This window comes from Narcine bancroftii, chromosome 2 (assembly GCF_036971445.1).
Source record: "Narcine bancroftii isolate sNarBan1 chromosome 2, sNarBan1.hap1, whole genome shotgun sequence".
Lineage (NCBI taxonomy): Eukaryota > Metazoa > Chordata > Chondrichthyes > Torpediniformes > Narcinidae > Narcine > Narcine bancroftii.
The window spans coordinates 58,988,993-59,004,558 of record NC_091470.1 but is presented as its reverse complement, the minus strand read 5'-3'; the positions used below and the strand labels follow the sequence as shown (position 1 = coordinate 59,004,558).

Genomic DNA, 15,566 nt, shown 5'->3' with positions numbered 1-15,566 from the left:
CGCCAGCAATCGGGACTGGGCTTTGAATCCCGTGCAGTCTGGAAGGAATTTTGCGTTCTCCTCGTATCTGTGTGGGTTTCGCCCGAGGGCTTGGTTTCCTCCCACCATTTGAAATACACCAGGGGTTGTGGATTAATTGGGCGACACAGGCTCCTGGGCCGAACTGGCCTGTTACTTTGCTGAATGTCTAAAAAAATTGTCAATTTTAGCATTAGAGGAGTTTAAAACATTGCAGCTCAGTCAGTAGTTTTGCAACTTTTTTTGCAATTATGTCAGAAGAGGCCTGTGTTAAACTTAAACTATTATTCATTCTATGAATTTGAGATTTCTTGAGCACCTCCCTGTCCCTATCTCATCCTCACCTCACATCTCCATGTATTCGTATCTTTGATACTTACCAAAATTGTTTATAAATTCACTTTTGCAATATGGCAATACATTTTACATAGGAAATCGTGTTTTTGATAAATTTATGTTTGTTTCCATTGAGGCAGATGACAAGTATGGAACTCCACATATAATTGAGCAATGGATACAAGAAAAAGCTGAGGCAACCACTTGTAAATTGGGTAACAAAAGTCAGCAAGAAGTTCTGGTTGAAGATCTGTCTCCTCAAACTGTGGACACCAAGCATAAAGCTCTACAATCTTCTCTAAAAGAAATGCATGATTTTACTTTACATAACAGCTGTACAAATGACAGGTTAAATTTGCTGCAGGTAAATGAACTTGTTCATTCTTATGAGAAATCTGAGGAGCTTCCACCTCTTCCAAATTATTCACTACTAGATCTTATCAAAATTGATTCTAGAGATTTGAAAGAACAGCAGAATTATGACTTTTCAAGATCTTTTAGCTGTAACATGGATGGCAAATGCAACACATCCAAATATGAAACTGACATTATTATTCCTTTGCAAAAAAGCGACACAGTAACAATCACACCTATTTCCTCTGCACCATATTATCAACAAGCACATTCTAAAATGAAGTTGGATATTCAAAGCAATCTGGATACAAACAATCTAAGGTACAGTATTAACTGTTATTTCTTTCATTAAGTACAATATTTTGATCAGAAACATTTTTAATTGAGTTTTAATTGTAAGTTATTAGTACAGTTTGAAATATCTGTGTGTGTATGTCTATGCACACATATACATGTATATACATACCATGTGGAAATAAAACTATTTCATGACTTAGCTCATACCACCCATCAAACACTTACCTATTTATTCTTACTTTATTCTCTCCATGTTTCAATCAATGCCTCCAATATTCTACCCCTCGTCTTCACACTGGGGTCAATTTATAATGCCCAATTAACATACCAAACACATGACTTTCAAATGTGCTAGATCCCAGAGTACTTGGAGGAAACTCATGCCTTCACAAGAAGAAGGTGTACGCTCCACACAGATAGCAGCAGAGGTCAGGATTAAATTTGGGTCATTTGAGCTGTGCATCTGTGCCTCCCCAGACTCTAGCAATGTTAGGATTCAAATTTTCAAAATGTCATGATCTGGAGTTGCAATTTTATCCAAATACATAAACATTTTGAAGATACAGAAAATAATTCTGCAGCCTGTGATTTCCATACAAGCATATCATAAAATTTGATAGACTTGATCATTTTTGTGGTATTCACAGTTAAGAGTATCCATTAGTCTTGAAAATAAATTCTGCTTTGTCAGTGATTAATTGTTAAAATAGATACAATATATTAGGTTAATAAATATTGATACGGTTAGCAAGTATTTTCTGCTTTACAAAGAAAGATAAATCATATTTATTTTGTGACTGACTATTATTCGTCAATTTAAAACCAAAGTGAATTCAATTAAGATCTTTCAGCATTTTGGCATCTTATTTTATTTTACCCTTGTATCTCAGCAATGAAGCATCTGTCTATCAAGGTTAACAGCCAGTTTTATTTCTTTCATTCAAGAAAACATTCAGCAAATGATCAGAAATTAAATGATGAAATGCAGAGTAAGCAATTACAATCATAAAATAAAGCAATACATTTGAGATTCAAACACAATCAAGTATGCCAGTAAATCAATAGTCTAGCTGAGAGTGCAATTGTGAATTAATTTTGACAGTAATAGCATGTGCCACAACATTACTCTGACAGTGACTGCAGTAATCTCAAATTGTCCATCATTATTCCTCTTCACATTTCTAATGTTGAATTTAAAATCTCTGAATCTATAAATGTTGCAACATTTCCTCTACCCTGTATATGGTTTTTCTTTAATTCCAGCATCTTTTTTGTCTTTCAGCTTTCTTTAACAGCACAAATGAGATTTTTCTCAAGCCAGTCTCATTTTCAATCCTTCCCTTATTAAGTCTCATGCTAAAATAGTAGGTAATGTTCAATAGAATTACAGAGTCACACTCCACAGAGAAAAAGCACTCAAACTATTTTTTCAATAATGCTTTACATTATTTGCCATTTGTTTATCACTTTCCCTTGCATTTTAATTACATTTGGAGTTGTTTAGGGATTCTATTAAAATTCTTTGTCTTCATATGATGATATTCTTTATCAAGATCTCGAGTATTTTAATGAAAAATTGAAACATGGGCACTACTGATGGGCACCACCAGGTTCAGGAACAGCTGCTACCCCTCCACCATCAGATTTCTCAACAACAACTCAATCAGGGACTCATTTAAGGACTCTTACCTTTGCACTTCATTGACATTTTTTCTCTCTGTATTGCACGGTCAGTTTGTTTACATTTCTTTATATTTGTTTACATGTGAACATTAAGTACAGTCTTTTTGCTCTACCAATAAATGGTAATTCTGCCTCAGCCACAAGAAAAAGAATCTCAGAGTTGTATGTACACGTATATACTCTGACAATAAACCTGAAATCTGAATCTGACTTCTTGCTTTTCCTCCGTGGGTTACATTTAATCATAGCCCATCCATTCCATATAATATGAAACATTAAAGCAAAATTATTTTTGAGGTGCCCTTCTGTTCCAATCTTGCAACTGTTTTTTAAGAATATGCTCTTGATACGTTTAGAAGATCATTTCTGTTGTCTTAGGATTTCCTGGATTATTCATTACTTAAACTAAAAGAAGTAGAATAAAGTTGTCATAAAAAGAATGGTAAAGGAAAAGGAAAATGCAGTATTAAAGTAAAACTCTGATAATCCTGTATTCTTGGGGCCTTGGTTATGTGAGGTGATGATTTTCCAGGCTGTTGGATGGTATTTCTACAATGTAGTTTTATTTAACTTTTATATACGTTACCCACTAGCATAATACATTTTCAGTGAACCTGGTGATCTTAGAGGGAGTGTGGAAATATTATAAGCAATCCAGACTCTATTCCAGGTTCAACCTACCCATGTTTTCTGACCTCTGGTGTTCTGGACCCCACCCTGGTTCCAGCACACAGCTAGGCCACAATCCAAAAAGGTCCCTTGGCTGCATTTAGACCCCTGGCTCTGACCAGACACCACACTTTCACCAAACTAATGAAGGAGGCAGATGCTGAGTCATCAACATTTCCAAATAATAGAATGTGGGATTATAATGATGTTGCTTATCTCTGAAATCACATTTATGTATGCTTCAGGTCTTTTTAATTTTTTTTAATGTTAAATTTTGGTATCGACATTAACTTTACAGATTCCATAGACAAATAGTCTATTATTGATCTAAGCAGTTTTATCTGTGCAATCTCAGCAATGCCTTTTATAAATGAAGCATAATCTCCCACATTTGTGTTCAATTGTCACATGAAAACATAATATTCTCTTTCAGTTTTCCTAATAATTTGCTGTGTTGTATACTAACTGTTTACATCCGGTACCGCACGGATGGCAGTCTCTTCAATCTGAGGCGCCTGCAAGCTCACACCAAGACACAAGAGAAACTTGTCCGTGAACTACTCTTTGCAGACGATGCCGCTTTAGTTGCCCATTCAGAGCCAGCTCTTCAGCACTTGACGTCCTGTTTTGCGGAAACTGCCAAAATGTTTGGCCTGGAAGTCAGCCTGAAGAAAACTGAGGTCCTCCATCAGCCAGCTCCCCACCATGACTACCAGCCCCCCCACATCTCCATCGGGCACACAAAACTCAAAACGGTCAACCAGTTTACCTATCTCGGCTGCACCATTTCATCAGATGCAAGGATCGACAACGAGATAGACAACAGACTTGCCAAGGCAAATAGCGCCTTTGGAAGACTACACAAAAGAGTCTGGAAAAACAACCAACTGAAAAACCTCACAAAGATAAGCGTATACAGAGCCGTTGTCATACCCACACTCCTGTTCGGCTCTGAATCATGGGTCCTCTACCGGCATCACCTACGGCTCCTAGAACGCTTCCACCAGCGTTGTCTCCGCTCCATCCTCAACATTCATTGGAGCGCTTTCATCCCTAACGTCGAAGTACTCGAGATGGCAGAGGTCGACAGCATCGAGTCCACGCTGCTGAAGATCCAGCTGCGCTGGGTGGGTCACGTCTCCAGAATGGAGGACCATCGCCTTCCCAAGATCGTGTTATATGGCGAGCTCTCCACTGGCCACCGTGACAGAGGTGCACCAAAGAAAAGGTACAAGGACTGCCTAAAGAAATCTCTTGGTGCCTGCCACATTGACCACCGCCAGTGGGCTGATAACGCCTCAAACCGTGCATCTTGGCGCCTCACAGTTTGGCGGGCAGCAACCTCCTTTGAAGAAGATCGCAGAGCCCACCTCACTGACAAAAGGCAAAGGAGGAAAAACCCAACACCCAACCCCAACCAACCAATTTTCCCCTGCAACCGCTGCAACCGTGTCTGCCTGTCCCGCATCGGACTTGTCAGCCACCAACGAGCCTGCAGCTGGCGTGGACATTTTACCCCCTCCATAAATCTTCGTCCTCGAAGCCAAGCCAAAGATACTAACTGTTGTAAATGAGCTGAATGTTGTGCTGTGCATGCATTATGTGATATACAAGCTTCCACCTCATTTGACCCAGAGAGAAATGACCAACACCAGTGTTTTCCCAAATCCAAAGAACGAACCCTTTTATTTACAATTAGAGAACTATTTATAGTATTTACAATGCCCTTGTCCTGAGGCAAGCCATCTCACGCATTTGACTGGATTACTTGATTGATGGCTCAAGTCTCAAGAAGCAGTAACACCCACTCCTGGTGACGGTGGGGTCTCTCTGTTTAGGGTGTCCTAACCTTTTGTGAATTGTGCATTTATAAGTTAGTATCCCCTGTATCTCAGAGTTTTGCAATTTCTCACTATTTAGACATTTTTTTAAAAAATCCTCCTAAAAATGACAGTATTAAAAGTTTTTTCATATTGTACTTGATATGCCAGATTTTTGACATCTAATTTAGTTATATCCCTTTGTTGCCTCTTTATTTCCTCCTCGTAACTTACTTTACTACCTATCATTTAGCATCTTCTTCATCCAAGACAATTATATTCAGTGGAAGAAGTTGCATCAGTCTTTGGCAATACCTTAATCTACGTGTTAAACACAAATAATATCAAGAATGACTTAAGTCCTACCCATAATTACATTTTTTTTCTGTTTAGAGCCATATAGCATATTATAAGGACTGGCATCTTAATGTTCCGGGGTTCTGTTGCTTCAGAGGGGAGGAATGGCATTGCTAGTCAGGGAAAATATCTCAGCTGTGTGAAATTAGGACAGCCAGGAGGGTTTGTCTTCAGAGGCCACATGGGTGTAGTTGAGGAAGGGGAAAACTGACCACACTGAAGGGTAGTATTATAGACTGCCCAATAGTCAGAGAGAATTGGAGGAGCAAATTTGTAGACAGCTGCAGGAAACACAAGGTTGAGATAGTAGGATATTTTAACTTCCCAAATATTGAGTGGAACTCCCATACTGTAAAAGGGCTGGATGACTTGGAGCTTGTGAAATATATTCAGGAAATTTTTCTAAATCAGTATATAGAGGTACCAATGAGAGAGGATGCAGTTCTTGATCTCCTATTAGGGAACAAGACTGGTCAGGTGACAGAAGTATGTGTAAGTGAAGATTTTGGATCCAGTGACCATTATGTCATTAGCTTCAAGTTAATTATGGAAAAAGATAACTCTAGTTCTCATGTTGGGATTCTAAATTGGAAAAAGGCAAATTTTGTGGAAATGAGAAAAGATTGAGAAAGAGTGGATTGGGATATGTTGTTTTCTGGCAAGGGTGTTGTTAATTAAGTGGATGGCCTTCAGAAGCGAAATTTTAAGAATGCAGAGTTTGCATGTTCCTGTTAAGATTAAAGGCAAAGTTACCAGGCATAGGGAACCCTGGTTTTCAAAGGATCTTGGCAATCTGTTTAAGAAGAAGAGGGCAGTGTATAGCATGTATAGATAACAAGGAGCTAATGTGGTACTTGAAGGGAACAGAAAATGCAAGAAAATACTCAAGAAGGAAATCAGGAAGGCAAAAAGAAGACATGAGATTGCTCTGGCAGATAATGTGAAGGAAAACTCCAAGGGTTTCTGTAAGTATATTGAGAGTAAAAGGATACTAAGGGACAAAACTTGTCCCCTAGAGGATTAGAGTGTCACCTATGTGTGGAGCCTCACATAATGGGGGAGATTTTTAACATGGTGGTGATAGGAGGATAAAAGGGGGAAAGGAGGTAGGTAAGAAAGGTTAAGGCCACAATTAGTATTTACCCAGGAAGTGGGCATAGTGCATAAGGAAGGAAGGGAAATGAACAGAAGGGTCATGGAACATATGGATATTAAGGAAGAAGAGGTGTTTTCTGCCTTACAGCAAAATCTTTGGCTTGGCTTTGCGGACGAAGATTTATGGAGGGGTAAATGTCCACGTCAGCTGCAGCAACTAAAGGTAGATAAATCACCCATGCTGGATATAATATTCCCTCGGACTAGTGTAGAAATTGCAGGGGCCCTGGCTGATATTCAAAATCTCCTTAGCCACGACTGAGGTGCCAGAGGATTGTCCCTTTGTTTAAAAAAGGCTCCAAAAATAAACCAGGTAATTATAGGCCAGTGAGCCTGACGTCAGTAGCAGGTAAATTATTGGAGTTCTGAGAGATAGGATATATAGATAATTTGGACAGTCATGGGCTGATTAAGGACAGTCAGCATGCCTTTCTTTGTGGTAGGTCACACTTAATGAATCTTGTAGAGTTTTTCGAGGAGGTTACCAAGAAGATAGATAGACTCTGGATGTTGGCTAATGGACTTTAGTAAAGCCTTTGACAAAATACCACATGGGAGGTTAGTTCAGAAGGTTATGACATGGAGAGGTTGTAAACTGGATTCATAATTGGCTGTGTGGGAGAAAACAGAGACTGGTAGTAGATAGTTGCTTTTCAGACTGGAGGCCTATGACTAATGGTGTGCCTCAGGGATCTGTGTTGGGACCATTGTTGTTTGTTGCATATATCAATGTTTTGGATGATAATGTGGTAAATTAGATCAGCAAATTTTCAGATGACACAAAGATTGGAGGTGTTGTGGACAGCAAGGAAGATTTTCAAAGCTTGCGGAGGGACCTGGACCAACTGGGAGAATGGGCCAAAATATAGTAGATGGAATTTAATGCAGACAAGTGTGTGGTGATGCATTTTGGAAGGGCAAACCAATGTAGGACGTACACAGTAAATTGTAGGGCACTGAGGAGAGCAGAGGAGCAGAGAAATCTGAGAATACAGACACATTGATCTCCAAAAGTGGCGTCACAGGTGGACAACGTTGTAAAGAGAACTATTGGCATCTTCGCCTTTATAAATGAAAGTATTGAGTATAAGAGTTGGGATGTTATGTTGAAGTTATTTAAGACATTGATGAGGCCAAATTTTGAATATTATGTGCAGTTTTGGTCACCTAACTACAGGAAGGATATCAATAAGATTGAAAGAGAGCAGAGAAGATTTACTAGGATGTTACTGGGTCTTCAGGAGCTGAGCTACAGGAAAAGATTAAACAGGTTAGGACTTTATTCCTTGGAACGAAGAAGAATGAGGGGAGATTTAATAGAGGGTTACAAGATTATGAGAGATATAGACGGAGTGGGTGCAAGTAGGCTTTTTCCACAAATTAGGGGAGATGAATACGAGATGTCATAGATTTAAGCTGAAAGGGGAAAGGTTTCAGGAGAACATTAGGGGAAAGTTCTTCACTCAGAGTGGTTGGAGTGTGGAATGAGCTGCCATTTGGTGTGAATGTAGGCTTAATCTTGAGTTTTAAGAATAAATTGATTAGATACATGAATGGGAGAGGACTGGAGGGTGATGGAATGGGAGCAGGTCAATGGGACAAGCGGAATAATGATCACCAAGACTAGAAGAGCTGAATGGCCTGTTTTCTGTGTTGTAGCATTCTATGGTTCTATAAGGCAGCTTATCATTAGTGGCCACTCCTGTGAAATAGCTTATTAAAGATTCAATTTATTTTCATGTAATAAAATAGTGTCATTACACAGAATTGCTTTAGCCTGCTGTAAGGCATTCACCATTAAGATTCACCATTAGCAGAAAATGCCTGAAGTGCCTTTTACAGTCAGAGAAAGAGTAGCAAAAGAGAGTCCCCTCAGAGACACCGTATGTCCATGGATTCAATTTCAGCACTCCAACAGCCATACAGTGTCCAGTTCAAACAATTGGTAACCTGAGCTCCAAACCTCTGACACAATCAGGATTCAGCACCCCCTCACATCCCAGTTCCGATACCTGGTACCCCTTTAGACAGTTTTGAGCCAATCTCCAGCAATCTACAGCCCGGCACGAGTCCTCCGAGAGCAGTCTTCAGCAGCCCATCGTATGGGTAGGTCTTTCAGCCTCAGAGCCCCTCACTGGTCCGTCACTGTGGTCACTGTCCCACGGGTCACCTCCTCTGCTTCTTCTCAGATGGGGGGGTGGTCTCCCTGTTTTCATATGAAGTACTCAGGAAAACTATGAGAATGTATAATTTGCATGCATGTGCAAATATTAAAATGGCAAAATTTGTATGAAGAACCAAAATGCTTCATAATACATAGAATGTTTAAAGTGGTCATATTCCTCAAAGGGAAGATGCTGCATTGTTAAAATATTCCAAAGTGGAAATTTATTTGTCTATTCAAACTGTCCTCAAAGTGAAGAACCAGGAAAAACAACAAAAATATATGATTAAAATATAACAATTATAGCCAGCCAAATTTTGAAATGTGTGTTAAAGTTCTTGGTGTAGATTCCTCATTTCTGATATCCATTGATACATGTCAATTCAATAGAGTACTTGGCATACAAAAATGCTGAAATTTATTCAGCATGTCAGACAACATTTGTGAAGTGAGAAAAAAGTGTTAATATCATAGGCTGATGAGCCTTCATCTGAACTGACTTGCATTGATATAAAGTGGAAAGGTGGATTGTGTTAAATTGTTGAATTCAGTGTTGAGTGTTCTGAGCTGTACATAGCTTGATAGAAGATGAGATTGCTGTAGTCTATGCTCATATTCCAGTGTAAGAAATTAAATATAGAGAGGCCAGAATGGAAGTGGGATGGAGAATTAGGTGACAGACAAATGGAAGCCTAGTGGCTTGAATGAAAGTGTTCTTCAAAGCAGTCACTTTTTGGCTCTTTGTTTAGTGTCTTTCAATGAAGGCTGCATGTGAGCACCAAAGTAGAAGTACAAGTGACTCGTTGCTTCATCTGGAATAGATGTTTAGATGATGGGAGTGTGGAATGAGCTGCCATCTGATGTGGTGAATGTGGGCTTACATGGTGGGAAGATAAGAGGTAAACGAACATAAGAGGAATGGAAGTTAGTAACCATAGAAACTTAAACGAGAGTTGCAGAGGGAATGGAATTCAGGAAGAGAAGAGGAAGTATCTCTTATGATGAAATAACACTCAACGTGTTGGAAATTGAAAAAGGATGCTATGTTGAATGTAAAAGTAAATGGGATGGAAAGTGAGGATAACAGAATCTTCTTACTCTAGGGTAGAGAAGCAGGATTAAGAGCAGAAGAGTATGGCATAGAACAAATGTGGTTGAGATTCTTGCCAACTAAGGGGAGAGAAGGTGAAAGAATAAAAGAAAAGCAGATCTCAGAAAGATTCATGTGGATGCTGTCGACATCAGCATAGATGTAATGGAAAGGACAAAACTGGGATAATGAATAGAATGGAATGGAATACTTACAACAAGCAGAAGATGGACTTGATTGAATGTTCATCATTAATCTGTCCCTTGACACAGAAAAGCAAACAATTAATTGAACATACGAAAATGGGAGCAGGGTGGAATTTCGCAGTAGCGATCATGAAACTTTTGAATTGTGTGCAAGAGCAGGAAATGGGTTGAATATAGTTGTCAAAATTATGGAAAAAGCTAAGAAGGAAGAGATTGAGTTGGATTAAAACAAGGATATTTTTATATCTCACACAGAGACAATCATTCCTGAGTCCATATAGGTTCCCAAAGCCATACCTTGGATTTTAAGGGAATGATGGTAAAAGTGTCCAGTATGAGAATATGTTCAGCCAGGCAAAGGGTGATAGTGAAGAGGAATTTGTTGAACCTTTGTTCAAGAATGAAGTGAAGAGCCCTCAGGTCAACCTGGTATGGGATGGGTGCCTTTTAGCTTTGGAGAAAATGAGGGCATTGGGACCAGAAAATTACAAAATGGCAAAGAATGAAAATGCCATAAGAGATAGGAACCCATCGATCCTGCATTGCCATTCAATAAGATAATGGTTGATCTGGCTGCCAGCTCCACCTACCTGCCTTTTCCCCATTATAATTAATTCCTTTTCTGTGAAAAACTACATGACTGTGTCTTAAATATATTTAATAAGAAAGCCTTCACATATTATTCATTACTTGCAGATATCACAGGTATTCACAGATATCTTCAATATCTCACTCCAGCAGTACCCACCTGTTTCAAACAGGCATCAACCATACCAAGAAGAGTGTAGCATCTTGCCTTAAAGACTATTGGCTAGTAGCACTTACATGAATGGGAGAGGACTGGAGGGTGATGAGGAGAGCAGAGGAGCAGAGAAATCTGAGAATACAGACACATTGATCCCCAAAAGTGGCGTCACAGGTGGACAACGTTGTAAAGAGAACTATTGGCATCTTCGCCTTTATAAATGAAAGTATTGAGTATAAGAGTTGGGATGTTATGTTGAAGTTATTTAAGACATTGATGAGGCCAAATTTTGAATATTATGTGCAGTTCTGGTCACCTAACTACAGGAAGGATATCAATAAGATTGAAAGAGGGCAGAGAAGATTTACTAGGATGTTACTGCATTAATGATGAAGTGTTTTGAAAGGCTGGTTTTGAAGCATATCAGTTCCTGTCTGAGAGGAGACATAGATACATTCCAGTTCACCTGTCATAGCAACAGGTCTAAGGCAGATGCATCTCACTGGCACTACACAAAGCCCTGGAACACCTGGACAGTAAATATGCTTTCATCAGGATGCTCTTTATCAACTACATTTTGGCATTTAACACCATCATCTCAAAACTGATCAACAAACTTCAGGACCCAGATTCAACGCCCCATTATTTCATGGATTTCCTCACCTCCAGATCACAATCAGTGAGGTTTGGTAAGAACATCTCTTCCACAATTTCCATCAGTACCGGACCACTACAGGGCTACGTTCTTGGCTCTACTCACTTTACATCTACAACTGTGTGGCTCGGGACAACAATAACACCATCTACAAATTTGACAATGATACCGATGTAGTAGTATAAAGAAAGGTCAGCATACAGGAAGGAGGGAGATTGAAAACTTGGCTGATTGGTACACCAACAACAACTTTGCACTCAGTGTCACAAAAACTAAGGAACTAATTGTTGACTTCAAGAAGGGAAAGCCAGAGGTATACAATCTATTGATCATTGATGGATCAGAAGTAGAGAGAGTGAAAAAATTTAGGTTCTTGGGAGTCACTATCTCAGATGATCTTTCCTGGACAGAACGCACTAATGGCATTGTGAAGAAAGCACCTCTGCTTCCTCAATATTTTGCGGAGGTTTGGTGTGACACCAGAAACCCTGGCAAATTTCTACAGAGGTGTGCTGGAGAGTGTGCTGACTGGCTACATCACAGTCTGGTATGGGGACACCAATACCCCTGAGAGTAAAGCCCTCCAAAAGGTAGTGGACACAACCCAGGACATCACAGGCAAAACCCTCCCCACTATCAAGAACAACAGGGAATGCTGCTGATAGAGTGCAGCAGCAATCAAGGATCCACACCACCCAGCACACACTCTGTTCTCGCTGCTGCCATCAGGAAAGAGGTATAGGTGCCACAAGACTCGCACCACCAGGTTCAGGAACAGCTGCTAACCCTTCACCCTCAGACTCCTCAACAACAAACTCAATCAGAGGCCTTTTCATAGTCAGCCTCTTCATGGAAGCAGCTAAAAGCTGAATGAAAAGGTATTTCTTACCTTTTCATGCAGGTCCAGAAAAGCCTGCCACGTTGTCCCCTTTCAGCCTGGAGGCGGCTCGGGCATTGATACGGCGTTCAGGAGGCATGGCTACTGGTGCCATGAGGCCATATATACGCGCTGAGCAATGGCTGACATCGTTACCCTTAATCCCCCCCATGCAGCTGGAACCTCTCTACGTTTCCCAGAACGGTTCCAGCTGTGTGGGGGATTATGAGTAGGGCATACGGCCATTGCTCTGCTGCATATTGAGCCGCTGGCACCGAGAGGCGGCCATGAAGACTGAAATGGCCTAGTGAGGTGCCGGTGGCCAGAACAGCCAGTGGACCTGTCACAGCTCGCTCTGGCTGCTCCTGCCATGATAGCACCCACTGGCCGCACCTACCCTGAGGGGCTCATGGATGGAGAGGGATGAGGGAATGGAAGAAAGAAAATTGAGATGGATCACGAGCTGATGCCATCATTGCAACGTCATCAGCCCACATCTAGCCAGCCGCATGCAGCTGCAGTACATGCATGATGCGTGGAGGAGCGGTCTGCTCTGCCACTGACGCTACCTCAGAGAGGGATTGGAGTCAGCACCTTGGAGCCAGTCAGGGAGCATTCATGAAGGTGTTTTTAAACATGAGGGCGGAGAATCTCTGCCTTTACGTTCAGAATTTTTGCTTAATTAAAGGGCCTAGGGACTCATTTAAGGACTTGTGCACTTTATTGATTTTTAAAAATTCTCTCTGTATTGCAGTCAGTTTGCATTCGTTATCTGTTTACAGTTCTTTATTTGTTTACATGTATACAATGTGTACAGTTTTTTTTTGCACTACCAGTAAGTGGTAATTCTGCCTTCCCTGCAGGAAAAAGAATCTCAGGGCAGTATGTGATGTCACGTATGTACTCGGACAATAAATCTGAATCTGAAAGCCTCTACTGCTTCCTTGGGCAGAATATTCCATAGATCCATTACTCTCTATCCCAAATCTATCTCCCCACATCTTGAGGCTATGCTCCCTTGTTTTAATCTTAACTACCAGCTGAAACAACTTTCCCACCTCTATTATATCTCCTTTTTATAACTTTTTAATGTTTCTGTAAGATCCCCTCTCATTCTTTTTCCAATTAGTATAGTCCCAGGGACTCGTCTCCTCACAGTATAAATCCCCTCATCTCTGGAATCAACATGGTGAGCCTCCTCAGTCAAATCAAGTTTATTGTCACAAGATAAAGGAACAGAAGTAGGCCATTTGGCCTGTCAAGTCTGCTCCACAATTCCTCCCTGAGCTAAACTGTTTTCACATCTAGTTCCAAAATCTGGCCTTTTCCTCATATTCTTTGATACTTTGACTAATTAGATACCTATCATTCTTCTCCTTAAACTCCACCAATGATCGGGCCTGCAGAGCTGTATGTGGCAACAAATTCCACAAATCCACGACCCTCTGCTAAAGAAGTTTCTTCTCATCTCTGTTTTTAAATGGGTACCTTATCATTCTTAGACAGGTCCTGGATTCACCCACCAAGGGAAACATCCTATTTACATCTGCTCTGTCCAATCCTTTCAGCATTTGAAATGTTTCTTTGAGATCCCTCGGATTCTTCTATACTCCAATGAATATAGACAAACTGTGTGAAGGACACTGATTTAGGATAGGAGTTTCCATTCATCTGAATGGGTAATTCCAACCTAGATATTAGGAGGAAAAGAAATTAGATTTAAAAAAAATCTTCCATCATATTTTAATGTTCTGATCACAGTGTATTGTTTTTCAAGTGCATTTCATTTGTTTTCTTTTGCTATACAGCAATTTTAATACCTTTTATCAGATACATTTTAAGATCATTGACAACATAGAGAATTCATTTAAGTTTTCACAACAGATGAGACTCTGCCCCTTGTCTTCTGCTTCCCTCTTCCTCAAAGTTTTCTGGTGCACTGTCAAAATTGGTGCTAAGGTCTCATTATTTAACTACCAAAGCTATACAACACCTCATTCAGCCCTCCACATGCAGTCCAAGTATGTGTCAGGGAGGAGTTCAGATAACAGGTCAAATCGAGCACATTATTTATAATGGCAGCAAAATAAATATTTGGGGGAAATTTTACACAGTCATGGAGAAAAGGTAATGAATTGGGTACAAGCACAAATTGAATAAATTGCTATTTTATATTATGTAATCTTCACAATGAATTATTCTTTAAAAAATTAGCATTTGTGCAGATCCAGTTGTAAGCATATGATGAGCAGTCTTGTTTACAAAATTTCAAATAGTGAATTGCCTGACTTCCAAGTGTAATGTAATTTTAACCATTCTAGGACATTTCACAAAGCTTCTGATGGTTTATTAATTGAAACAATTGACATCAACTTCTCTTGTTAAAGATCTAAATACAATTATAAGGAGATGGCAGCAATAAATTTGGTGCATTTTGCTACAGAGTATATAGATATGTTTTTGGGAGATAAATTGGGAAAGGTTTGTTAGAGTATGTTACATACAAACACTTTAAAACAGATCTTATTTGAAATACTGGAGCTCTGCTAATGCTAGACATATTGGCTTCACAACTTTTGCAAGAGCTTTGGAGAGTGCTCAAGAGACTTCACTACTAGATTGTTGTTTACAGAAGGCAACAAATGAAAGATTTTGTTGGAGCCGCAGATTGTCTGGAGCTGTTCTAAGAGGATCATGTGGTTTTGCAAGCAGAGAATCAAACAGGCTCTCTCAGAAAGAGAGAGTGAGAGACATATAGAGATCACTTCTACAGTGTTACAGCCAGCAACAGAAGCTGGGACTGGAACAGGACAAGCTGGCAAGCTTATGGAAAGCCCATTTTGAAGACGGCCTGGTTAAAGCCCTTGTGGTTCATGCAATAGGAGAGGACAAGCTGTCTAATGTTTCACTTGGAATAAGAGAAACAAGAAGGAACTCTGTGATGACCTAAAAGAAAGAGGTTATCATCTGGAGAACTCTGGCAGGGCAAGTTTTGTCAGCAAGACACTGAAATGGCTGATGGAAGTAAATCAGTCATGGATGTCCTGGAACAATAAATCTCTCACTGGAAACTGACAAGAACCTTCCTGAGTGGTAACCATTTACCTTTCAAGCACTAAAGCCTGGTGAACTTTATAAAT

General features: G+C 40.0%; 1 protein-coding gene across 9 annotated transcripts in view; it reads left to right on the top strand.

The window, feature by feature from the left end:
• The window catches only part of mipol1 (mirror-image polydactyly 1), a 263,763-nt gene that overhangs the window by 77,454 nt on the left and 170,743 nt on the right, over nt 1-15,566 (top strand). For 5 of the 9 annotated variants that reach the window (XM_069916782.1, XM_069916780.1, XM_069916781.1 and 2 more), the window contains exon 4: nt 495-1,029. In XM_069916782.1, the coding sequence (XP_069772883.1) occupies nt 495-1,029 (535 nt within the window). Of the gene's footprint in view, nt 1-490; nt 1,030-15,566 lie in introns of all 9 variants that reach the window. The other 4 variants (XM_069916784.1, XM_069916785.1, XM_069916787.1 and 1 more) reach the window with 1 other exon arrangement.